This window comes from Mastacembelus armatus, chromosome 13, assembly GCF_900324485.2.
Source record: "Mastacembelus armatus chromosome 13, fMasArm1.2, whole genome shotgun sequence".
NCBI classification, from domain to species: Eukaryota; Metazoa; Chordata; class Actinopteri; order Synbranchiformes; family Mastacembelidae; genus Mastacembelus; species Mastacembelus armatus.
In genome coordinates this window covers 5,885,986-5,913,114 of record NC_046645.1, presented here as the reverse complement: position 1 = coordinate 5,913,114, position 27,129 = coordinate 5,885,986, and the positions used below count along the sequence as shown (strand labels likewise).

The 27,129-nt window shown below is 38.6% G+C and overlaps 1 protein-coding gene across 2 annotated transcripts; it reads right to left on the bottom strand.

Moving 5' to 3' along the window:
• Positions 1–1,360: 1,360 nt before the first annotated feature.
• rasa2 (RAS p21 protein activator 2) lies at positions 1,361–25,677 on the bottom strand. Of its 2 annotated transcripts, XM_026316511.2 has the most exons (25): positions 25,438–25,677; positions 22,308–22,431; positions 19,755–19,802; positions 17,952–18,055; positions 17,775–17,869; positions 14,753–14,829; positions 11,619–11,702; positions 10,989–11,061; positions 10,802–10,878; positions 10,169–10,270; positions 8,493–8,646; positions 8,147–8,295; positions 7,629–7,743; positions 7,459–7,533; positions 7,206–7,329; positions 6,667–6,773; positions 6,456–6,539; positions 6,115–6,192; positions 5,944–6,017; positions 5,625–5,731; positions 5,164–5,246; positions 4,746–4,954; positions 3,903–4,006; positions 3,124–3,301; positions 1,361–3,007 (listed from the first exon to the last, which is right to left on the bottom strand). In XM_026316511.2, the coding sequence occupies exons 1-25, from the start codon at positions 25,493–25,495 to the stop codon at positions 2,977–2,979; spliced, it is 2,514 nt and encodes an 837-aa protein (XP_026172296.1). In that variant the 5' UTR covers positions 25,496–25,677; the 3' UTR covers positions 1,361–2,976. The 2 variants fall into 2 exon arrangements, with proteins under 2 accessions (XP_026172296.1, XP_026172299.1); XM_026316514.1 differs by lacking the exon at positions 19,755–19,802 and having other exon boundaries at positions 2,977–3,007; positions 25,438–25,495.
• Between the last annotated feature and the right edge of the window lie 1,452 nt (positions 25,678–27,129).

Here is a 27,129-nt window from a genome sequence, read left to right as displayed (position 1 = left end):
ATGAATGAATTCTCAATATTTGGCTTTGTAGAGACACGACAAATGGGAGATACATTGGCAAAGTGTTTATTGTAAAACGTTTCAAATGGACACAGAAAAGACCATGTATGGAAAACGTAATGTTCGATGTGTATAAAAAGAACAGACATCATACTGAAGCAGTATGGAGACATTCATCAGAAAAGAGCAGGGGCTGTGCAGATAACCTTTGCTTTCTGCAAACTGCCGACTGCACTGAAGAAGTCGAGACTTTTGGATTTCAAAACAAAATATATGAAGTCTTTAAACAGACTCACTTTGCTAAAACTCTTAGAGAGAACTGATTAAGAGATCAACTTTGTTTTGCCATTTTAGGACTGTATTTAAAAAGAAAGACATAGAGCATTGTCATGCCGTTTAAGGGAAAAAGGGTTACAGACACTGAAATCAATTTTTGTTCTTGTATAAACCTGAACCTTTTTTCAATTCAACATGTCAAAGGCAAGAAGGCTGCACACTACCAGTACACTGCAAGCGTTTCCACATGGATCTCAGCCACTGTTTTTGTTTTAGGACAATGTTCCAGCATGGAAAAATAAATGGGGGGAAAAGAAAAAAAAAAAAAAAAAAATCTCTCACTAAAACCAGATCTAAGCAGAAATACACCCCCAGAAAAGTTCAATTTCTTAAAATCAATCAGTTTGAATTTTGGCTCTGATTAGGCAGTTTATTGACTCACAGCCTGCATGTGAACGCTCTCAGTGCCAGGTGCACACATTATTCACGTCAGTAACACTGCATTAAGCAACAAGACGAGGTTTGTCAGCAGCTACAACCACATACTGTACAGTGAGTAAAGGGACGAAAACACAAAGCGGCCAGTCTTGAGGAAGCTTTGCAGACACACAAGGTACTGTACCAGTATAGCAACACAATAATCAGTGTTTTAAAAAAAAGATACAAAAACATTTTCCTAGAAAAATATATTGTTAAATATACAAGACATGCATGTTAGAAATAAATGACTGACAGACCAAAGACAAACAACTTTTTAACACAAGCATTCAAAAAAAAGTTAACCCTGTATTATCAGCATTCAATGTTCGACTTTTTCTGTTAAATTGTTAAAATAAATTCAAGTTTCTTCTGTATCTTTTCAACACTTCATTGTTCTGATGGGAAAATGATGGAAAATATTTCAGGAAACAAAAGGACAAAAACCAGGACTGAAATCTGATTGTTCATTCGTTTTTTCTCCAGCAAGATAATATATTTGTTGCTTAATCAATAAGATGTTGGACAGAACAGGTTAGAACTTTATAATTTGAAGAGTTGGTTTCAATTTCAATTTCTCATTTCCAAAATTGCACAAAAACATTTAATTTTGGAATTTTAGAAGTAGGCTTATTTCTGCAACACATGACTGTTAGGATAAAAAAAGATCTGAGTCACTTTAAGGTTCTGATGTTAATCTGTGTAACTTGTTTACTACACAGACTGTTATGGCAGTGAATTGCTGTGACTGACAGCTATAGAAAAGTTAGAAAATATAACGCTCAACTTAAATTCACACAATTCTGCATTTCTGGAAAATTCTGTCAAACCATGATGTACAACAGCTGGAGCTGTGGAGTGTTGATGGTTTGAGAAAATAAACAAACCAAAAAAAAAAAAACACTACAGTATATAAAAAATTACAAGGAGAATGAGTTGGTTGGTTGTTGTGATTGAAACGACATGGGTAATTTGTTATTCTGACTGTTTCCTCTCTGCTGTTCCTCCATCATGTCTTACATAAGCCACTGTAGATATGTTGCGATGCTCTCAATGTGACAGCACAGATCTGATGTACACCGTACCAATACGATTCACAATCACAGGGAAATACAATTCACACCATGATCATGTGCTATCAGGATTCGAAACTGAATGCATGCAACCTGCTTGCCTAAAGTCACTAAAAAGTAAAGGATATTTTAGCAAAAAACATACACATAAACCATATATATTTATATATATATAGCAATCATTTGTAATAGTTTGTCTCCATTTTTAAAACATCTGTATTCAAAATACATTAATTATTGTTTTTTCAAGTCAAACCTAAGAAACTGTCTTTGGTCAAGAAAAATATCTTAAATCTACACGCTATAAATGTTATTGTACAGGAATGAAACAAAAATGTACTCAAGATCATGTAACTGATCAAAATGGGGGAAGCTGATACCAAGTATCTAATCAGTTTTCATTTGGAGTGCTCCAAATATTTAAAGTGCTTCTGCATTATTCCCTCAGCATTCAATGTGGAGAAAAAAAAAAAAAAAAAAAAAAAAAAAACATCCATCAAAGTAAGGCAGATTGGTTTTGACCATACTCTGAAATATAGATATGTATAGGTATATATACACATTTGTTCAGAGAGTAAAAGACATTAATAGAGAGAAATTTCAGAGTACTGGGGCAGTCCTCCAGAACGATCATGATTATCAATCAACTCTAAAGGCTGATGTCAGAGTAAAACGTTAAAAAATGGGGAGAGTATCATCACAGCTGTTGATTTACAACTTGGTGAATAAAAAAAAAAAAATAGCAGCCTATTCACACACTGTCTAATGATACATTTCCTCACAGCTGGAGATGTAAAAGATGGCATAAATTATGACAAGGGATTAGTCTCTTCAAAAGGGACCTGCAATGCAGAGAAGTGGGATAAGACGTGGCAGCGTACTGCCAAAGAAAGATGGCAACACCTAAGGGATTGTTTGTTTTGAGGACCGAGGAGAGGTCCTGGAAAAGCTCATAAGCTTGTTCTGGTTTCTGTTCTTAGGCTGTCACTGCTGTAGTGGACTCATGACATCTGGAGGTCAGGGTGTGTCTTTGTCCTGGACACAGAGCAGCCGTTCTTCCTGGGACGACACCCCAGGCTCCTTTAGGACTGTCTGTGGTCTACTGACACTTGCTGGTATGGCTGTTTCAGGCCACACCGGCCTACCCTGGTTAAGAGGTTTTCCCCACTATCGGGTTGTCCCTGAAGCAGAAAGGATAACTTTAACATTAATTAGATCAAGTCATGCACACAAACATACAGGTTGTATATGTATGACAATACAACTGTAACACATAGCAGCAGCAGTGCAGACTCACAGGCTGCCATACGCGATGGTGTAGTTCCTGACGATGTGTTGTCTCCGAAGTTCCTCCATGATGTTGCGGAGCTGTTTGAGTGTTTGAAATGTCTCTTTGGGTTCCTGAATGGTGAACTTTGAGTACTCCTCCTGTTCCCGCTGAGGGCCCTGGTACACTGCCATACTGGCACAGGCATCTATAAACAGGAAATACAACAATAAACAGTGCAGCTTGAGGCTTGGGTTACATTTGATCAGAACTATCAAAACAAGCACAAGCTAATGTTCTGACGTTTTCTCATGAGATCAGGTGATATCTATATTAAGTAAAAGGCATAGCTATTGAGCCATGGTGAAAATATAATTACACAAGTTACACATAAGCCAGGTCTGTAACCAGCTTCACATATTGATTGTTCTGATGACATTTAGTCTTCAATTTGGTTTTGATGGACCTAGGAAGAATTCTGGCTGTGACTTCAGTAAAAAAACAACCAGCCTAGTTGGTTTGACATCAGGTGACTAATTTTGCCCAACAACAGCATTTTATAGTGTAGGGTGTTGTTCCAGAAATGGGCAACTATGAATAAAAGCTCTAATAGTCCTGGACTATGTATTTAACATGGATATGAACACCACTAAATCTGAAAGTCAACGCATTCACTCCACAGTGTCACTTCCATTTTAAGTTACACTTAAGCTCAGATATGTTAACACATTTGTGTGACATTTGACAACAGGTATAATCATCAGATTCCGTTGATAACCACACTCAATATTTCATGAACAGGCACAAACCCTCCATGTCCTGGAGTTTGGTATCATTTGAAGAGAGAAGGGAGAAAATCCTCTCTGTTTCCCGGTCACAGTCTATGTCCAGCTGCAGGTTGGCCAGCATGGTGCTGAAACAGCAGAGTATAAAAGTGTAAGTGTGTGCGTTCTAAAGTCACAAGTAGTAAAGAAATAGCATTTGTAAATCCAAATCTCAACATATGGTTTAGCTGTAGCCATGTACTATGCTAAGAAATGTGCATCGTATTAACAGAAATTAAAAATGTGAACACTTTTAGGATTACACTAGACATTCAGCGGCATTAGCAAAAATATTATGCAGATTTCTACTTATCTACAGTGTGAAATACTGTGGGAATAAAGCAAAATAACCTGATAATAGGGTAAATGGGGAAACTGTTTTTTTGATGATTTTATATCATCACCATGGTCTGTGATATCTGAATGGCTGCTGGTTAAACAATAACATTTGATTTCTCCAAGTGTTCCTGGAAACAACTAGTTGCCGTATGTTTTGAAAATGACCTGTTTTAATGGTATTTGGTTCTTACTTTGAACTTGTGTCAATCTATACATGAAAAACTGATATGTTTAAACAACAGACAAAGCATTTTGCAGCTGCTGTAAAATAGCCTACCTAAATGATCCAGCTGTGTATGAACTTTGATGTTCTCAAAACTACTCTGCTCTTGAGCATCTAAATGGCTGATTTACCATCAGTGAGTAATTCAATTAAGTGTTTATTGCGAGTTTTAAAACCGGTCCCACAAAACAGCAGCAAGAAAACTGAATACTTTACAGATGATATATTTCTTAAACTCCTGTCATGATGATGAAGTGAAGACTCACGTTGTGCAGTGCGTGCAGCCTGGTGCGCTGCTACTCAGGCTTTTGCAGCACTGCCAGGATCCTCCGCTGTAAGTTGATGGGTGGAAGGTGGCCAGGCGACCCTCATTGCAGCGACAGACCTGGCCCAGGACCTCCAGCCATTCACTGGCTTCAACACAGTTTCCTGCTTGCACGTACAGAGGCTTTTCCGAGTGGAGCACCTGAAACATCTGGCACAAGGAAGAAAGAATAGCTTAAGAGCCAAACCACCAATTTAAAAGAAATCACTTCCAGCTTACGCCCTCAACATGTTTACAATATTATGTAAAACAGGTTGGTTTATGGTACAAAAAGAAGCTCCTAGATGGTTGATGTCTTCAGTGTTTACCCTGTACCAACCTGAGAGTAAATTTATTTCAGGTAATGGGAAGAGGCTTACATTTTTGCGGTTAAAGGCACTTTCATCCAGTTTCTCCACTGCCCGGATATTTTTGACATTGATGATGCAGATGGCTTCTTTTCCTGGAACACAGAAGTTATTCTGTCAAGTTTACGTCAAGAATAATACATTGTGACACAGCCACACCTATTAATAACCTGCATATAAAGTTGTTTGTGTTAAACAATGTTATGCGTGTACAGTTATATCACAGAGCTGTAGTCGAGCATGCTTTTTACACCAAAATACTGAAAAAAGAAGTAATTCACGAAACCCAATTCTGAGATATGTTATGTGATTTCTCAGACCATAGTGCATCATTCAAATATCGAACTACACTGCATGGGTTTAAAAACTTAAAATGTGTGAGCATTTGTAAGCCAGCTAGTGACACTAGTTCATCTTGATGCATAACGCTACATATCCTGGATACAGTACAAGTTACTAGAAACTGGTCTCACCTTTATGTTTGTGGTAGGTGAGCTCCCTGTTGGTCACTTTGAGCCACCTCTTTTTGAAGTTTTTCTTTCCCAAACGTTTTTTCCCTTGGGTACGTTTCTGTACTTCCCTAAAAGGACATCCACAAGGCTGAAGGTCACGAACTAAAGAGCTGTAACTTTGGGCTACAGTGAAGTGTAACTGGTTAAACTGTTTATTAATTACTGCGCTTTAGTCCCTGCTCCATGATTAAAACACACAGCTTGTGTATTATTTAGGAAAAAAAAACTCTGGCACAAGCTCTACTCTTTCTAACGTTTTCCTTGTACTGGCTACACTCACCCCTCCTTGAGAACCACTGCGTCCTCCAACCCACTGGACTCCTTGCTGACATTGGAGGAGATCTCATCAAGAAACTGGGAGACAATATTGATATTAGCACTGGCCATTACAAACCATAAATAATTACGAACATATTTTGTGGACAGTATATATATAAAAAAAAAAACAAACCTTTTTAACTTTTTCGATACACTTGTCTTCTTGAAATGATTTGAAGAAGTCATACATGTAGGTTTCTTTGAAACTAGACTGAAAGGAGAAAAAAATACTTCAGCATTTAACAGATTTTTATAATGTGGATATCATAATAACACAACCAGGGCCTAGCCTTTAAACTTTATTATAATATATTCAATCTTACTCAGCCACCTTCTAAACAAAATTATATATTTCTCTCAGACCACACTAAAGTCGACTCATTAAAAATAAAAAAATAAAAAAAATCCCACAATGAATCACGCACTTGTCTTCTCTTATTCTTGTCACTGTTACAGAACTATTGTTGATCTTACCAGTTTTTTTGACAAACTACCCCAACTGCCCAAAGTCTGGATGGTTTTTGAGATGAGAGTGAGTGTGCGGGAAATTTCAGGATCCTGAAATTGGAAGAAAAAAAAAATAAAAAACTACAATCTCAATGACAATGTAGTGTATAGGCCAAATATGAGTTTGCTGTCCAGTATATTTATTAAATGGTCAGTTATGGCAGGGTGATGCACTTACAGGATGATGGGAACGTAGTTGAAAGGAGTGTGGAGAAAGAACAGCAACAGCAAAGAAACGCAGGAACACAAAGCTGCTAACAGCCGAGTACTGTACATGAGGGTCAGCTGTAGAGTGAAAGAACAGGTTACAAAATGACTCTGGTTTTCAAAAACAAGATTATTTCATAAAAAAAAAAAATCCATGATTAAAAACATGATAAAACATGATAAAACACTGGGGATGACTTTTATTAGCATCGTGAGTTGCAGGGAATATTTGATGGGGGTGGGGGGGCACACGTTATAAAATTAAACTTTAAAATTCGGATCCACATTTTGGCATAAAACACATATATAAAATACACACATATGGAATAAATAAAGTTCACTTGAGGTGAACACAATTGAACTCCATGTGCTCCAAGATGAAACAACACACTGAAATTCAAAAGCCCATAAAGTGTTTTAAAATATGCACTTCTGTTGCAATTCTGGATGGGTTTTATTTTGGAAATTCCTGTGACCAAATAACTTCACACCACATGCTCCAGCCTTTACCTGGGAAACGTTTGCAGGCCAAATGTCTCAGTGACCTGAAGACGTCACACATTAGTGGTGGGCAGCTCGAACTAGACTGTGTGATGGAGGAAAAGACCTTCTGGACATAACCTTGAAGGTTTTCCTGCAGAAGGAAAAATTTTAGTTGATAAGCATTTAAAAAAAAGAGAGAGAGAAAACCATGAATATCTTGAATAGAACATATATTTGTTTAGAAATTTAATGTGGCTCTACACCAACGAGGGACATTTACCTTGTTGACCTCCACGTTGTCACCTTCCTTTAGTTTAATGGGGTCTATCTCACAGGTTTTGTTAGATTCACAAATCTATAAAAGATTAAAAGGAGAAAAGCAATAAACAGTTACCTCAGATGCCACTTCTTGCTATTCCACTGGATATGTGTGTGTGCCCTTACTCATACCTCATCTATTACAGGCTTCAGAGTAACCGCGAGATAATTCTTCCCCACAATCTTCATCATGTCATCAATGCAGCGTGTTGCCAGTGAGTTGCCACGAAATATAGTGTTAGCCTCCCTGTACAGAGAGAGACAAAGATTCCACTAACATCAACACCACTTTAGAACTATTTTTCAGCTTGAAAAAAGATTTTTAGATCCATTGACATAATCTATATTAAAAGTATAGTCAGTTCATTAAAAAGGAAGAAATGCTTTTAAGATCTACATTTTATTTTTGTAGTAACTTCTACCATTCCTTCTTCAATTTCTACATCTGAGTCCTCTTTGTTTATTATTTCAGAGCTGCTTCCTGTTTCATATTTAACTTACAATAGGGAATGATGTCACACCCAGGGTGTAAAAAGGGAATTTCACTTAAAGGTTTTAAGGTTAAGAGAAGTGACAATATGTGTACCTGTACAAATACACAGGTAGCACTGTGTACTTATACTGTGTGTTATGAATTTATGAATACTCACTGAGTGTTGTCCAGCTCCAGTGCTGCCACAGCAGAGACAAAAGGCACAAAGCGATTGTGGTGAAGCAGCAGTCGAACCATTGGCAGAACAGCTTCGTATCGCTCTCTGCAGATATCCCCCAAGATATGTGCTGCTGATGCCGATATGGGCTGAGAGTGATACAGAAAATACAGTGGAAGGTGACGGTTATATGAAGGAAAGATATGCCTACATGAATTCTATTAAATTAGCCCTAGAACAGCTGCAGCCTAGATTTTGCAATTGCCTGAAACCAGAAATGTACAGTATAATGATGTACAGTCTTTCACCATCCAAGGATGTACTGTAACCTCATCTACTGTCTTACCTTCACATCTGGGGATTTGAGCAGCAGGTTGCAGAGTGGTGTATAGCAGGCAGATGGCAGCACTGTGTCTTCTATGTAGGTCAGCTTCAGACGCAGGGATCCTAAATCATCAGATTTGGACTTGCTGCCATTGCCTTTAGGCTGGAGGAGATACCTGTCAGAACACAGGGGAGACAAACTGCTTCTTACTGTGCCGTGTTGTGAACAAAACAATAGGATGCAATTCCATGACTAACCAGGTAGCTATGAAACATTGTATTTTTGCTGTGTAACTCATGCAAAACGCAAAGATGAATTGTTTGAGGTGAGGCAATGGAAATTAACTGTAACTCTTGCCGTCTGCCCCTCCACTAATCACCAGCTGTTCAGCTGAATGAAAAACAACATCAGTTATGTGCTTGAATATATTAAGGTCAAAAGTATGACACATTTCTTCCAAAAAGACTATGTTACTGTAACTAGAAGATGTTTTACTGCAGCGACTGTGAAGCTGAAACGCCTTGTAGAGGAGGTTCAAACTACTCTTCAATATTGCAAAGGCCCACCTGTCTTTACTTCAGTATATAAGCTATACAAGTCAGACATCTGTCTTTGCAATCTGCTCCATTTTTTTCCAGCTGTTTTAACAATTCAACTCAACAGCATAACTTATTTTTTAAATTAAAGCATTTGATCCGCAACTCACTTTGTTTAAAGAGAATATTTATCAAGTTTGTGCTGTGTGTGCATACCTCTAAAAGCCAACAGGTGGCACAAAGCACAAAATGATTAAACTCTAGTGCTTCTAAAGATGGAGCTCTGCACAGCAGGTTTGTGCATAAGCTGCTTGATCATGGTAAACAGGCACAGAGACGCTTCTCTGGAGAAGCAACAGATCACCTGTACCGATTTTATGAAGCTCAACAATTTCTGTGTGCAATATGGACGATTTCCAGCATAAACATAGGACATGAGGTACTGCTCCCATGGAAAAAGCCACCCACGTACTCCACTCACAGCCCTCATGTACCAACAGATTGCCATCTGGCATAATCCCATATCACCTACACTGACGCAAACCAAGGAAACACCCACACAGTGGAAAAACTGCTAAACACTGAAATCTAGAAAGCCTTTCAAATCACCCTGTAATGGTAGAGAAAACTTAACATTAAAAGGATGTAGTTTCCAAATGTAAAGAAAGCAAGAATTGCCACCTCTCAAGTGTAAAGACCTAACCTGTTTAAGAGGAAGGTGACAGGGCCATGATGTTAGTGACACTTTCTGCCTTAGTTTTGTTTATTGACATAACTTAACACATTTATAAAGAAACAAACACATGACACTGTCACAGATAGAGCGATAAAGCCATGGACATATTTCCATCTGTGTCCCTTATGTTCTACCACCACAATAAACAATGAGTTTAGCAGATTGTGCACAAAAGAGCGTGAATAATGTCTGTGTTTTGACGTGACTGAGTTATGACTGAGAAAGAAGACGTGACGTCTGTACATGTTCACGTGTGAATCAGGTGAGAAGTCGGTAAATTTAATGCAGAAATGTGGAAGCTGTTTGCAACCACGTAGGGACTGTAGATCTATTCAGAACCAAATAATGCCCTTGTATTTATTTACATTCCTAGTGAACTGTACATGTTGGAACAGAAAAGGCATTTTTTGCTGTCTAGTCCTTACCAGGCTTTGTGGATGTGGTCATTTTGCAGGATCTTGACAGGGACCCGCGTCTCCCCCAGAAACACATCCTGAGCCAGATTCTCATTGTTCCACAAATCAACTCTGTAACAGCAGATGATGGAAACAGAAACAATGTATGTCATCTATTAGTATGTACCACTAAAGTATAGCAAAACACATGTACATCAAGCAAGGTGTTATTTTGGTTGCTGGGTGTGTTCAGCCCAAATGCATAACCACTCAATTGCAAAGGGACATAAAACGTCACTACTGAGTGGTGCTTACCTGCTTGGTGCATAAAAGCATATACAACACCCGTGCATTGATACCACCTCAAATCCAAACCTCAAAACCATGCATGAGTGTTTACCTTGACATCTGCCTAGTCTTACCCCGTGAGCTATGAGTCCACTGTGACGGAAGCCCCACATATCCTTAACCAGAAACCAAGGCTCTCTATCAGTAGTCAGAACACACCAGATCCAAATTCACTTTTTTTGTCCTCAAGTTATTAAGAAATTATTTTTCTTCTTTCAAGATAATACATGGGGAACGGGCCAGATAGAGAGACAGCGACAGAACAGAGCGATAAGTCACATTAAAAGATAAGAGAGAAAGAAAGAACAAACTTACTTGATCTCAAGTTTTTCGATGTCTTCTTCTTCCACTTGGAAATGAGACTTTTTAGAGTAGCTGCTGGACCGGGTGACCTGAAGATGAACATGACAAGTCTTACTTATACAAAAGGTAACCAAACAGAAATGCAACCAACAGATCCATGGCATGACTATACAGGAAAATGTGCAGTTGCAGAATTTACCTCAAAGAAGAAGGTCTCTTCAAAATGAGGGTTGCTGGTTTTCTTCTTTACCTTGGTTTTTTTTTGGTCAGACCTGAGGAGATGCATCAAAGTAACACTTTTTAAAGAACTTTCCTGCTGCTCCCTCAATGTTTCTATGCATCTGTACGAAGCTACACATAATTAGCTGTCCTCTGGTGGGTTGACTGCTTTAGAAATGATTTAACATTTAAAGTACCACATGGTCTAGCCCCTGGTTGCAATGTTGAGCTTGTGACACTGTATGTGCCAGGATGTGGCTGAAGATCTTCAGATGAAATTCTAAAAGTTAAATTTGAACCTGGCTGTAATGCTGAAATGTACCACCTAAATATTTTTTAAATGAAAAATGATGCCCATTTAGTTTATTTCTGTACGTTTTCTGCTTTTTGTCTTTCAACTTTAAGTTTGGTAAAATGTATATTGTTTATACAAGGGCACTGAGCATGCAGTATTATTAATCTAAAACTGTCAGGATATAAAGAAAAAGATAAGCTGGAGCTACAAGTAAAACATGCAAATAATGTCACCATATGTGAATGTTGCTGGAAAAAAACATAGCTGCAAAAAACATAGCTGCCTTTAGTATGTGTGTGGCATTCACAGAGTTACCTTGCAGGCCCAACCAGTGACACTGTAGCATAGGGGTCACAGTTCTGCCCACTGATTAAAGGCAGTCCCTGACACTCTATTATCCTAGACAGGGTCACAGAGAGACATGTAATTATTACAAATTAGAGTACAGGGACACAACATGGACATGATAAAAGAAAGAATATTATTACTAATGTACTCATTTGCATCCTTATTATCAGTGGCAGTATTAGTCAGTAATAATTTCCATTTACAGAGCTAAAGATTTTCAGCAGGATAGCGGTAAAGCCACAGTGAAGCAGATCATGTAAAAATCAAACTTTCAATATTGTAAGCAATTAAAGTGACCAAAAATGTTAGGAGAGACTAACTTAAAACTGTGCCATGAGAACATAAATGGTAAATAATTTCTTGTTGGTTCAACAGAAGCCTCAGCGGAAATGTTATTGCTATTATCTGTGTTAGCACGGCACAGAGTTAACAGGAAAAAAAAAAAAAGTTCTACATAATTTTGAAGTTTATTATGAAGCACCATTGTTTCACAATAGGAAAACAATGGATGTTTTCACACAGCAACTTTATGACTTTATAAACAGAAAATCATAAAGGATATAAGGAGTCGGACTTGTAACCCGAAAGTTGCGGGTTCGAGTCTCAGGACTGGCAGGAATTATCGGTGGGGTGAATAGAGTGAATCTCTCCACCTACAATGCCACGACTGAGGTGAGGCCCTTGAGCAAGGCACAGAACCCCCCCCAACTGCTCCCCTGGCGCTGCAGCAATGGCTGTGTGTTCATCATGTGTGTGTTCACTGCTGTGTGTGCACTTAGGGTGGGTTAAACGCAGAGCACAATTTTGAGTGTAGGTCACCATACTTGACAAAAATAGTCACTTTCACTTTTCAAATTTTGTATTGGCATGTTGCCCTCAGATACTGTACTAATACAGTTAAGAGTATGACTGATGTGAGCTGCGAATCACTTTCCACACCTTTAAAAACAAACAAAAAAATGTCATGCATTAATTTATAAAAAAAAATAATCACATCATCAGAATGACCTTTTTCTTGCATACACACACAAACAAATATGATATTACAAATACTTATAAAGCAGTTTTACCCAAACTATAAATCAATCAAATCACCTGTATAATACAAAACATTTTAAACATGGACATAGGAAATCTTATGTTAACCAGTCCCTTTTTAAATCATTATTTAAGGAATTCCACATTGTAATCCCACAAACTGAAACGCACATCTGTTTTAAGGTTGGCCTAGCATATTGATGCCTAAAAAGAAACTTCCTTCTATGATCTTCATCTTTTATATTACTAATGTTGGGTATCGTATTTTGTTGGGCGAAAAAAAAAAAATGTTATGATTCCTGGAAGCGACACTGAACACAGAATGCAAACATACTGCTATGAATTTGGTTACAATTCAAAATGATTTTGTTTTCTGTCCTGTTTCAGGGCTAAGACTTCAACTGTCAAGATCACCATTTAAAAACAACACCGCCGCCAAATCTTCAAATCTCAGACATTTAGGTTGAGAGCAAAACCATTAACAGATAGTCAATAATGTAAAACACCACTATGCACTGACCAGGAGGAATTACAGTCTTCATTCAGAAGTAGTGCTTTGCCCTCATGTTTGCCTCACATCACACAGGGGCAACTGCTTTTTTTAACTGGTGTTTCAGGTGACAACAAACAGACACTGTAGGCACTCTAAACAGGATGTGGCTGCTAAGCACGAGTCATCAGAGAATAAGAATGAATTCAGCGCATCACTAAGTGAGGCCAGAGGGAGAAGCCAAGCAGAGCGAATATCCGTATGTTTGTGTATCATCTTCCAGGGTGTCATGGCAATATTCCCCATCGGCTCCTTCGTATCTCTTTCTTAACTCAGCCTCGCTCTGGCTCAGACCATCTCTAGTGGATAATCAAACTGCCTAATGATAAAACCTCACACTTTTGACCTTGCTTTTATTATAATTTCTGGGCAGGCTGACGTAGGAGAAAACTGTTAATCACGTATGCACATATGGTGAGCAGTTACAGTTTGAGCAGAGTGAGTGACAGTGAATGATGGCAGCATAAAACCACAGCGGTTGCAGTGTGAGAAGCGCAGGCTTCCTGCTCAGATGCCATCACTTCCTCCTCATTACCCTGCTCTCTGAGCATGAATGAGGGGTGGAAAACAACACACGTAAACAGCATGATGTTCTGACATACACATGCATTCTTTATGTGCGTGTGTGTCTAATCCTTCAATGAGCACTTTAGCATCCTCCTATGTCATTACATGAAAACAGGTTGTGCTTGTGGCAACTTTTTGATGTCAAACCTACAGCTGGGACATAAGCGTGAGTGATAATGGTAATACTGTGACCGAAGCAAAACGTAAAACATCCCACTGAGAGCTAAGATACAACCATCATTACTGCTTTTGGATAATAGCTTTAACATATTTCTTTGTGTTTCTTTCTCATATACTTCTGTGTCCAGGTTGCACATAGTATTAAACAGGGGGCAAAAAGTTTTCCTGACAAATATTTGGACATTTAATATGCTGAACTCATGCTGATAATCACATCTAAAAATAATTTGACTGACTGTAGACACTGCAGCTTAGAAGAGAAGAGGAAGGGTTTTTGTGTTTTTTAAGTCAGTGAGCTATAGCTGCTGTTATTACCTCTGAAACAAAGCTCCTGTTTGTTTTGGGAACAGTGGAGACAAAGACTAAGATTTTAGACTGTTCAGGAAAAGTTAGGTGTTTCCCCATTAAACCACATAACTGTAAGTAATGAGTGTAATAAAAGAAAAGAATTTTAAAACCACATTAATAATTGTACATTTTTAGTTATAAGTTTCATATTTTAGTGTAATTTTCTTTGAGTTGATCTTCCTTCCATTTTTTAAATCGTCATGTCAGTCTCAGTATAGAACAATAAGTGGATTATCTTTGCTGGTAGCCTGTGGGTGTTGCATGCTTTTGTGTACACATAGGGCACATATGAATATATGTATAACAGATGCACTTATGTAAAGCACCTGGTCACAAACTTCACATTTCCTGCAATTTCTCAGTTCATACAGTAAGTTCAACTGGATCAAACCACGCACAAGGGACTCTTGTTACTTACCGTACCGATAAGTGCTGACCCACTGACCCGTTCTCTGTGATCACTTCATTCAGTCGCATCTCCAGGTGAACCTTACCCTTTTGAACAAGAGGAGAGAAGCATGACTGATGAAGAAGTTACAAATTATTCACATCAAGAGATCTTGATCTAAAAATCAGGCTGCAAGTCAAAAGTTTCAAGTCGAATCTTGAGTTCATATGTGGGCTGTAAAACAAGATAAAAGTGTGGATTGTAGCCCGTGCTAAAGATGCCAAATCCCTCAGCCAACCAAATCACCAATCCTAATATTTCTTTTACTACAGATCTCTCACTGCATTTTGAACCAAGTTACATGTTTGGTTTTTTTTTCCACTGTCATATTTCAGATTTCTCTTCATGATTATCTTGTTCTAGGTTCAAGAGCTGTGGCCCAACTCAGCCTCATTTTTCATGCTTTTTTAGGTTAATGGAGGCAACATGTGTGACAAGAGCCACAACAGCTGTGAATTTTGTCATCACTCAAAAGGATCTTTACAGGGTCGGATGTGGTGAAGGTTGCTGGTCTTGTCTTCGGAAGTGTTCGAGAGACAGAGAAAGAGAGTGAGCAACAGAGAGAGAGCTAAACACAACGCCCACACACTTGCACTCTGCCTCTGCAATTCAGCACTTGGCTGAGACAGTAAATAGTTCTTTCTGATGCAAGATTGGCCTTTAAGCCAATATAATGCTAACGACTTTGCAAAGATCTGAATGATTTAAATGAACATGCACATTAATACCTACCCATCCTCTGTTTTAAGTTATAAATATGATTAAAAAGCATGCATTGTTTGTCCTACCATTGCAATTATCTTTATCAACTGAGCAAGTCCACTAAAATATGAGTTAGGCCCTTTTTGACTACAAACCAAGTCAGAGAGGCACTGGAATAACACCTCCATCACTCATATGTAACTTTGCAGTAGAAAGTGTCTACTTGTGATTGAATCAGTAAAGCAGCACAAACCCAAAATAGTTTGGCGTGGGCTAATGGCAGCTAGAGTCAACATGTTAGTTACAGCAGCACAGAAGTGGTAGTGTGCTGTAGTTTCACTCAACACAACAAGATCACAAACATCATCTGATTTAAAAAAAAACTGAAACAGAGCAACCCACATACATAGAGTATAACTAAAACTGTACATGACAATAAAGACAATTTCAACAGCTGACTACTTTACACTGTTGCAAACAATTTTACAAGAAAGTCTTTGTTTTAATGGCACATGTATTACAACCATTGCAAACCACACATAGTATTGACTTCATCAGAATATTTCTCCTTGGGCTTTTAGCAGGTGACACATTGCTAGTAAAAGTAATGACTATGATTTTAGTATGCAAATAAGTAAGTTCTGAGTAAACATCTTCTAAGTCACACCTTCTTTTTCTTTTCCTTTCGGCTGCTCCCTTCAGGGGTCGCCACAGCGAATCATCTGCCTCCATTTAACCCTATCCTCTGTATCCTCCTCACCCACACCAACTATCCTCATGTCCTCCTTCACTACATCCAAGAACCTCCTCTTTGGTCTTCCTCTAGGCCTCCTTCCTGGCAGCTCTAACTTCAGCATCCTTTTACAATGTATTCACTGTCCCTCCTCTGAACATGTCCAAACCATCTCAATCTGGCTTCCCTGGCTTTTTCTCCAAAACATCTAACATGAGCTGTCCCTCTGATGTCCTCATTCCTGATCCTATCCATCCTCGTCACTCCCAGAGAGAACCTCAACATCTTCAGCTCTGCTACCTCCAGCTCTGCCTCCTGTCTTTTTCTCTGTGCCACTGTCTCTAAACCAGACAACATTGCTGGTCTCACTACTGTCTTGTCCACCTTTCCTTTCATTCTTGCTGACACTCTTTTGTCACACATCACACCTGACACTTTCCTCCACCCATTCCAACCTGCTTGCACACGTCTCTTCACTTCTTTTCCACACTCTCTGTTGCTTTGGACTGTTGACCCTAGGTACTTAAAATCCTCCACCTTCTTCACCTCTACTCCCTGTAACCTCATTGTTCTACTTGAGTCCCTCTCATTTACACACACGTACTCTGTTTTACTGCAGCTAACCTTCATTTCTCTCCTTTCCAGAGCAAACCTCCACCTCCACCTCTAGATTTTCCTCCACCGGCTCCCTGCTCTCACTACAGATGACAATGTCATCTGCAAACATCATGGTCCACGGAGATTATTGTAAGTCACACCTGCATGCTAAAAAAAAAAGGTATGCATGAGCCGATGGCAAACATTTCATGAATTTTATCCAGACTTTTCAAACACTATGTAAAGGCCAGATTTACATTTACACTGGTCTTGGTCAAATTTAAATCTTACAAGTGGCATAAATAATGGCTTTTACACTAATAATATTGATCACACAACGGCAAAAACACAGCAGCGGTACTTTGCCAGTGATGTGCACTTAAAGGCCATCTACTGTTATAGTGTTATCACAATACACGCTAATGGTTATATTGCTGGATGTTAAGATATAAACTTCTTTAAAAGTTAAGGCACCTGATAAATACTTGACTTCCTTTATGTCACGACAAAAACATTTCAAAACTGACTTCTTGCATACTGCATTTCAATTTTCCTACAACCAAACTACAGTTATGCACTTCTGAACGGGAGCTGATAGCAGCCATCTACTGGTAAACAAATGGTCTGTCTTTGAGCCTTAAAAATATGACAGCTTGACTATGACAGACTATCAAGCCTTTCACTGACAAGAAAATGATCTTATCTGTATGCAAATCTTGACTAAATGCAAGTGGATTTCCTGCTTATGTTGCAAGCTATAAAAGCATGCATGCCCCGAGCATGGTAAGTGGTGCAGTCTCATTAACAAAAACTTTAGTGCCACCTTCAAAATATGTAGAATTCAGAGTCAAACCCAAAATGTTTTAAATTACAATCAAGATGAGATATTTTATAAATGGAAGTGTCACATTTTAGAACAGATTGATTGAAAAAATTTAAACAGACTTTCTTAAAAATTACCTGGACTTCTGAGTTGGGATCTACTGGGTGAAGGCTAAACCAATTCTCTTTCCCACTGTATTTACACAGGTCATCCTTCCGGATTGAAACTTTACCTGAAAAGACAAACACACACACTTTAAACTACAACTCATCCATTCCGAGGAGAAAATATATTTGAGTAAGTGCCTTACTTACCAACAGGTAGGTCTCTTTGGAAAACGCTCTTGGCATAAACATAGAAGGATAAACACTGAAATGGACGTGGGATCTCAAAATAGAAATCCTCTCCATAGAACGGGCTGTAAATAAAGACAGATGCTTAATTTAGCATTTAACTTCTCATCTTCTGGTAATAAAAAAGGTGTGTGTTTTACAACTTTAACAACTATTGGCAATTTTATGGTAGTGTGGAGGGGCAGTGCTGGCAGTGAGGGGCACTGTTGCCTCACAGGGAGGTTCTGGGTTTGAACCTCATAGGCTTTTTGTGTGGAGTTTGCATGCTCTCCCCATGTCTGTGTGGATTTTCTCTGGCTTCCTCCCATAGTCACGCAGGTTAGGTGGTGACTCTAAATTGCCTGTAACTTTAAATGTGAGAGTGAATGTCTGTCTATGTGTCAGCCCTGTGACAGACTGGTGATCTGTTCTGGGTGTTCCCTGCCATTGACTTGGATTGGCTCCAGCTCCCCTCTGTTACCCTCAACAGGATAAGCAGTATTGATGAATATTTGAAATTTCCTCAAATGCATTTTAGCTGTTCACCTATATACTGAAATCCTGTGCACATCAAAACAAATTCCCTATTTAATGTAATAGTATTAAGTTATAATAATGATTACTGTTAAACTAGATTATTGTATTGATGGCCCTAGACTGTGAAGAAAAAATAAAAAACAATTACTGAACAAACAAGGTTTTGTTCTCCAGCCTAAATGCAATAACGTTCAATAGACCCAGGATTTGCTAATTAACAGCAAAATAAACTGTCTGAGCAGAAGGTGGACAACACAGGGTGCCCTCATGACTCATCAGTGGTGAGGGGAAAGCTCCTGCCATGTTGCAGGATTTAATCTGTGGGATCACTGCCATATACTCCCTCCAGCAGGGTAGAAACCCTGTAAACTTTATATGTGAAGTGTCTTTTGTGTTGTATTACTGTACCATAGTCAAATTCAACAGGAATATGAAATAAAAAAAATAAAAATGTGAAGCAGGGGCTAGGGTGAGTTTAAAAAAAAAAAAAAAAAAAACAAATCCCAAAAATGTGGGAAGTGACAAAAATGCTGAAAATTGCCATTTGGGGAACAGGCAGATCATACAGCTAAATGTCAACCAAGGAAAAACCACCTAAGAAAGACCTTTATTCAACTAGCAACCTCAAACTTTGCATCGTCTTGACATTGTCAACCAAGCAAGACAGATGGAAGCAACCATCCTTTCATTAATAAACATCCATCCCTTAGCTATAGCTACTAACACTGTACTGTGTAAGGGTAGTGCTGTGCAATAATTCAATATCAGATTTTCTCTCATTTTTGACAAACTATATTTAAGACCTTGTTATTACTGGACTACAGAAAATACAATTTAATACCTTACAATATTTTATATATAAAATATATAATATATATTCTAAAATATGAATCAATTCACATTTATAATCACATTTGCCAGGACCTCCCAGCTGTGTGTAACAAAAATGCCTAACGTGTAAAAACATGAATAAAATTATTTTTCCTCAGACTGACACTTGCCCAGCAGTCAATGAGCTTTCTTGCAACTGCTCTGAAAATGAAATATTTTAAGAAAATTTTATTTTTAAACGGACTGAAATTAATTAGACTTGAATGTACATGTGAAGAGTTTAGTCATAGTGGCACATTGAATTAAACATCAAATTGATTTTAAGTCATTTTGTATATATTTGCCATATCTGGATATACATCAACATAATAAATATATTCTTATCTATACTAATTTAGCGTTTTCTGTCTATCTAACCTGTTGGTCTTCAGACTGTGGGAGGAAACCTGAGCACCCGGAAGGAACCTATGAAGTCACAGGGAGAACATGCAAACTCTAGTCATTAAACACCATATGCTACAAAGCTGTATAAGCTGTGGTGAGCTCTCTGTGTTCAGCAGAGGCCTGACTGCCCTGTAGGAGATGGCAGAGGACCGCCCATTCATGCTGAACTTAACTAACTCACAACCAAGACAGCAAGCTAGACAGGTTGATCTGACACAGTCGATTGTAGGTTAAGCGTTACCTGCAGACAGACCACCTGTCCCACAAAGACTGAACCGTACTTAAACAGTTGTACCAGATTACCTGCTCATATGTTCCAGTAAAACTACCGTCTGTGTCTTTTATATATATATATATATTTTTTTACAAGTCATCTTAGGTCAAGGTTTGAAGGTCTGATCATTTGGGGGGATTAGCATCAAATGAATCGGCAGGTGGGATATAGAGTAAGTAACATTGCAGGCACATCCTTGATGTATAAATCCATCAATCCAATCTTATCAATCCATAAGAGTGCCACTCAAACATGTTTTTGTTGGTCAAACATTACTGGAGTTAATTATTGTATACTCAGCAGTCCAATTTTCTAATATTTTTAAAGAGTGAATCAGAGCCTGGAAAGTGGCCTGGTAAATCTGCATAAATAGTAACCACAAGTATCAGGAGAACCTGGTCCTACAATGCTTCAATCTATGCACTGATGCTTCTCTCCACAATTTATGCATCTTGGATGGTGAAATGTTGTGCCTGACGCTTGCTGACTGGGTTTGGCCAACACATCCAGTGTACACCCACACATCCTCCTCAACATCACATGGAATTATGCACTTGTAACCTCTGTATTCTGTGCACATTCAACCATACACCCACCATACTACCTTCCTTTCTGTTGTCAACCTAGCTTCTACATAATGAGAGAATGCTAGGTAGAACCACTTGACCACAGCTGTTTGAACATCCCTGCTTTATCCTAGGGATTAGCTGCAATTAGAGCTTTCATGGAGCCTTTAAACCATTAGAAACAGGAGCCTATACAACAGGCATGAGTCAAGCACCATCAAATAAACAGTGGGCCAAAATAGAGTGATTATTAAGATGTGCTAAAGAGAGGCTAAGGTAGTTGAGAGTGACATAGAGAGAAAGACAGGGGAGAGCGTGGGAGGACACACTTCCTCAGAGACAGTAAAAACCTTTTGAACGGCACCAAAATCAGGAAAGGAAAAAAAAAAAAAAAACAGAGCTGTTGTGAAATACCTAGAGAAGGCAGGCCCGTGTTTACCGTGAGATGTGCAATGATGTATACAGAAACCTAAAAGATGTCATGAATGCTCTCTCACACATTTTTCTAAACTGCTTGTGAACATCAAGCTATTGGGGCTAATTTCAGTCAGGGTTACTTCATGTTTTTCAGCTCAAACAAACAAACACTCACTCACACACTCACACACTCACACACTCACACACTCACACACTCACACACTCACACACTCACACACTCACACACTCACACACTCACACACTCACACACTCACACACTCACACACTCACACACTCACACACCTCCTCAGTCATATATTGACAATTTCAAAGATATAATCAAATGACTACATTTCAAACTGGGTATATTTCCCATGATAGGTCTACAACAAACATTGTGTAGTATATAACCGTCATCACGTAAGATTTTGTCAACAACTTAACAATGTTCCTGAAACAGGATGTTGCATATAGTCTTCATATTCACTTCAGTAATCATAGTAGGTGCATTAACAGACACAGGTTACATTTACAGGAAAATAAATCCTCAGTTTAATGGTGTCACCTTGCTGTTCTAGCAGTTCATAACTAACACCAGCATTTGTTAATATTACTAGGGCTGAAACAAATAATTATGGAGTTAAACATTTTTACTTGATTGGCCAGAATATAAGCTACATATCTGGTATACATAAATACAAAAAAGTTCACAACCAAGTTTAAAAATTCACACTGAGGAGGAAATGGTGCAAATAATACAGTGAACGTGAAACCTCTACCCGCATATAAACAGAAGGATGTTTGGATTTCTTGTATAGCCAACATTACTTGCTATAGATGAGGTGTGCAATGACTTGACGTGATAAAACCCCAGAAACCAAAACATTCTGCAATGCAACTGTTTCTCACTAACGAGGATGTATCACACTTTCTGTTATCGGAACTATTTTATATTAACTAGTGAAATTTCATGTTTTGTTGCCATCTTTATTACTGATCTTTATTTGTGACAAGTTTGCAAAATCCCACTAATTTTAAAAAAGCCGGTGAAAGCTCTCACCAGTAAAACAGCATTATTCATCTATAATAGAATATATGTGATGTTTGAGATTTCACCCATTTTTGAATCATTAACACAATTAACACCTGAACTGAACAGTAAGAGCAGTGAAACTGCAACTATAACTACAAATAAGATAAGTATATAGTATTCGGAAATGTAAACAAGATGAGATTTAGCTCAGTGCAAATAAGGTGGAAAATGCTTACCTGACGCTTTTGTCAAACACTTTGGTGCGGAACACCTCCTCCTGATCCAGACTTATGGTGCAAAAGGTACAGAGATCCCTTTGTCGATTTGGACCTGAGACTGGACCCAGGTTCTTAGCTTCACCTGCAGCACCAAGAGAAGAACAAGATATCTAAACAAGAATCAAAACAACAGTAGTTTGTCCCAAGTTGGGGGAAAAATAGATCATTATCAATATGCACTTTGGTTGCATGTGCAGAATCTGCACATACATGACAGGTTTTAAACAATCCCCACCATTAGAAAAAAAAAAAGGCTTTACTTATTTCAGTGACTAGTATGACAACTTTGAAAAGCACAAAAAAAAAAAAACAAAGGTTCATTCCTATTTTTTTAAGGTAAAGGCTATTTGCACAATTTGAACTAAAGCTGTCTTAGTAAAAGCTAATGTTATACATCCACATTTACACATGCTTTTATATCCAACATCCTCATGTTCATATGGGGACTATGGCTCTTGCCAGTTGCCAGCACAAACTGCAGAGCGGATGTAGCTGAAGTAGACTTGAGGCTCATATGTGGTTAAAAACATGAAACATTGACTTCCTCAGCATAACCAGTGGTGATGGTACAGCGCTGATTCACAAATGACAAACACCTTTGTAACACACACCACTTACACCCACTTCCAATAGATTGCAGACAGACCCAGATTACATGCCAAGAGGTTTGAGCAAGACACACATTTAAAAAAAAAAAAATGGACCAAATCCAAGCCAGATCAGTTGAACTTAAATTGTCAGAACAGAGAAATGCAGTCACTCAACCACAGCTCTTATACTGATGGACTACAGGGACACAGATATCGGTCTTCCAGCTTTTGATATGAATCCTAAGCCCTAATTAAGAAAAGCCACTGCTGAGATCAGCTTCTGAACAGGCTATTAATAAAGGTCTATGGCTAATCTTGGGAATGGCCAATAAAAACAACTAAGTTCTCAGCTTGCACCAAAATGACCTAGTGGGTGTAGAGTACCCACGCACACACAAACACATAATGTACACTTCAATGATTCAACCAATCCTACCACCTCTTCTCTTCAATAACATTTCCACTAAAACAGAAGCATGTCACACTGTGACAACCATGACCCAAAGGTCAGAGACTATGCCTAAACAACACCTGAAATCAGGTTAGTTAGTTGATCATGGTTAATCACCTGCATGGCATTTCTGCCTGTCACACCTCCAACAGTGTCTATGGTCCAGCTGCAGGGCCATCAGCTGGAAACCTTTTCTGGTGTTTCACTCCTTTGATCAACACAACACCTCTGGGTGGCGGGACTGCCCTGCACCTGGCCCCCTATTTTAACAACTGGCCTTTTCCAAATTATATTCTGACAACGAAGCAAACAAACACACATATCAAAGTACACTGGCCATTTAAAAACTGCTATGTGAAAAACAGTGTCACAAAATGCCACCTCCATTGATACAGGCTAAAGGAAAAAGGACAAAATGTGAACGAGGAAGAATGGAGTTTCGTAAGACTGCAATGTGAGTTACATGTCATGATAGTTCCTCTATTTTGTTCTGCTTACTGTTTTCTCATTAATTCATAGTAGTGAAACTGACATTTGTCTTCCTATTGTATGCCTCTGTACAAGCCTTACATACTGGTAAACCTATTTTCACCTTACAGTAAATACATACCATAAAGCCACATTTATAGCTTCTCATAACATTAGAAGCTACTTAATAAAAATTAAAGGTCTTCTTAATAAGAATAGTAGAAATAATTATTCTTATTAAACACTCAGCATTAGTGCCAGGTTTTTTTAAGACTAATTTCTTAAAATTGCCTGCACTGAATTTTACTTTCCCATTAAGCTAAAGCAATGCCACCGGGGCAAATTTAATACTAACCATAATCAATTTTCTCAAACACCAACACAGGGAGGCTGGTGCAGCAGCGGGTGTAAACTAATAGTTGAGTGTTAAAACTGATAATCAAATTGGCTGCAACATATCTATACATTTACTACCCTGTGATGTATGAGTAAATGTACATTTTGAGAGCCACTACATCTTCTGTAATTTGTATCTCAAAAGAGTAGTGAGTGAAACTTTAGAAGAAAGGAGCCACACACATCTTAAATTTAAGTAATTTGCAAAAAACACCATTAACACAGCTTCTTGGTAGGTACTCAACTGGACCGGCCAGCTTGTCAATGAGGACTCATATGCATGACTATTGTTACATTACAATGCGATTACCTTGCAAAAGATATGAATTTCATGCTGCAGGCAAGACAACTACCTCATTTAATTAATTTAATCATTAATGTAGTGGCAAATGATGACACATCTTAACTGCTTTTAGATGGTTTCTTGAGCAATGCCTACAAATGCAGGTCAGGGAGCAAAGAGTAAAGACTCCTGAGCATAGACCTGTTGGTCACTTATCAATCAATACATCACTGTGATACGGTGAGCAAAGACTGGCTCCAGGAAGCTCCTAAATCATAGTTAGCGTCACCTAAATCATATTTAACAATAAGTTAGCTAACGTCAAACTCTAAAGGAGCTGAGTGTCCATTACTTTGCCCGGTCAGTCTGTAACTACGTTATTGGATATGTGTTCAGGTTAAACCTTTATGTTGTCGCTGAAATTCGTGTTATTATCTAATATTAGCTAAGTTACCTGACAGCCAGGTGCCCGTTACAGCTGAATGGACTCAAGTAGTCAGTGCTAGCTAGCCTCGTTTGCCACCAACGATAACTTCACGTTAGCTTACAGGGCAGCTCACACCTACACACAAAACTCTCACATTTTGAAAACCTTGAAATCTCCTAAGCTCACAAAACAGCCTGTTCACTCCAACAGCTTCGTGTGGATCGCTGGAGTGCCGCTCAATGAATGAAATCACTCACAACAAGCTGGTAGCCGCCGCTAGCATGCTAAGCTAACTACGTTAAGCAGCGAACCAGCGGACCGACCAGATGAACTGGATGCCTCTGCCTCCACACTGTCGACTGCTCAGAGCACGCCGCGCCCCTCCGTCGGCCCCTCTCGCCGCTCGCCTGGTCTACTGACCCCTCTCCCCCCCCGTGAGGGACGGAAAACCCTGGGTCACCAGTCAGACTTACATATTTTACCCCGCAGGCTCTGTAAAATCCGAATCCTCGCGTCGTCCTCTTCCGCCATGGTCAGAGCTGACTGGTGTCGCTGCTCCGGTGCATTCAGCGCTGGTTTATCATATCCGTTTATGAATGCAGGCAGAGCGGAGGAAATCCAGCCCCACTGCCGCGTCACGTCAGGTCCCGTACACACGGCGGCCTCAAAGCGCTGGGAGATAAATCGCGCTTCCTCAAAAGTCGAGCGCCTTATCCGGGCTAGCACTTCAACCTGTCTGGGGACGGTAGGGTTTTCAAAGGGGATTTAAGGCGTCTCTGTAGGTCCGATCATTATGCAACGCTTGTGGAGAACACAGACTCAGACTTGTGGAGCTATACTTTGCTATCTAATGCTGCGTGTCGCTGTTTTAGGTAAAGCCTGGCCGTATACAGATGGTGTTACATGTACATTTGTCAAGTGTGAATTGGTCTCATACTCTAAAACACGTTTCAGACAACCGAAGTTACTCAGTGTACTATCTTGAGTGACAAACAAAAGCACCAAAATCTGATTAATAATCTAGAAACTGTACATATTTGACATTTTGCCATAAAATCATTTCGTTATTAAAATAATTGCTGATAATTGTAAGCAAATGTCAGTTGTTTAATTAAAATATTTTCACTTTGGACAGTACTGAAAAAAAAAATCACAGAGCTTTTAGTTAAGAAATTTAAGGGTAATAACAGTAGTATCATGCTGCTTATAAAGAATGCATTCTTTGTCCATTGCAAATATTTCAAACATCCTTGTTTGTTTTTTGCTCATTGGTGGGTTAGCAAGAATAGATAGTTTAAATGTGTAAATAATCTACACTGCTGCATTGCTTAGGCTTGTGGTGCACTCAGTTGTCAACATTTTGCACAAACATAATAGTTCATTATATATGTATATATAATATTGTGAATAATATTTATTATCTGCATTAAATTACATTCTGATTTCTTATTTTATAAAAACATGACATCCTGTGTTTGATTCCTCTCTTTTAAGGTGATAAGGCATTTGTTTAGCTGATGCTCATCATCTTCAGACCTGATAGGACAGTCAGGTAGGCAGTGTACAAAATAGTACATTTCTAAACATGTAATATTTCTTCTTTTGACATGTTGCACACTAGTTCAGAATAGCTTTTATAGATGCGTTACTTTTAAAAAAAATTGGTATATACTTATTAGTAACCTAGGTGCATGTGGCTGTTTCAAATCTCTTATTTAGAGAGACCAAGAATATCTTTTTTGATTTTGAAATACCAAAAGTTTATAGAACTACTGGTCACATCACTATACCAAGAAGTAGCAAGAAGTTTAAAAACATCTGGGAAATGTGTCTTCAGGCCCAGCTCTAAATACAGATGCAGTTTGTGTGGAAGAAGGAGGGAATTGATTTTTCAGATGGGCTGCAGGTCTCTGAAGCACCAGAACAACCAGATATCCACAGTGTGGCTTTATATTTAGGAAACATGTTGTTGTGAAATAGGTTTTGGACCAGTATGACTGTTTAAATCTTGCTATTTAAAATTTTCTACCTAAAAATGTTCCATATACCAAAAATTCTTGAACATACCACTTTTTGTAACTTTCTTCTTACGGTCAGTCTCAGAGTGTCACTAAGTGTGCTTAATTATTATGTGTAATAGGCCAAAGGAGGACAAGATGTAACTG

Coding starts and splice junctions, on each gene's coding strand:
- rasa2 (XM_026316511.2), bottom strand. CDS start 25,495: ATGGCGGAAGAGGACGACGCGAGGATTCGGATTTTACAGAGCCTGCGG. Junction 6,774..7,205: donor GGCCTGCAAACGTTTCCCAG/GTAAAGGCTGGA, acceptor TTCACTCTACAG/CTGACCCTCATGTACAGTAC. Junction 6,193..6,455: donor GTAGTTTGTCAAAAAAACTG/GTAAGATCAACA, acceptor TTCTCCTTTCAG/TCTAGTTTCAAAGAAACCTA.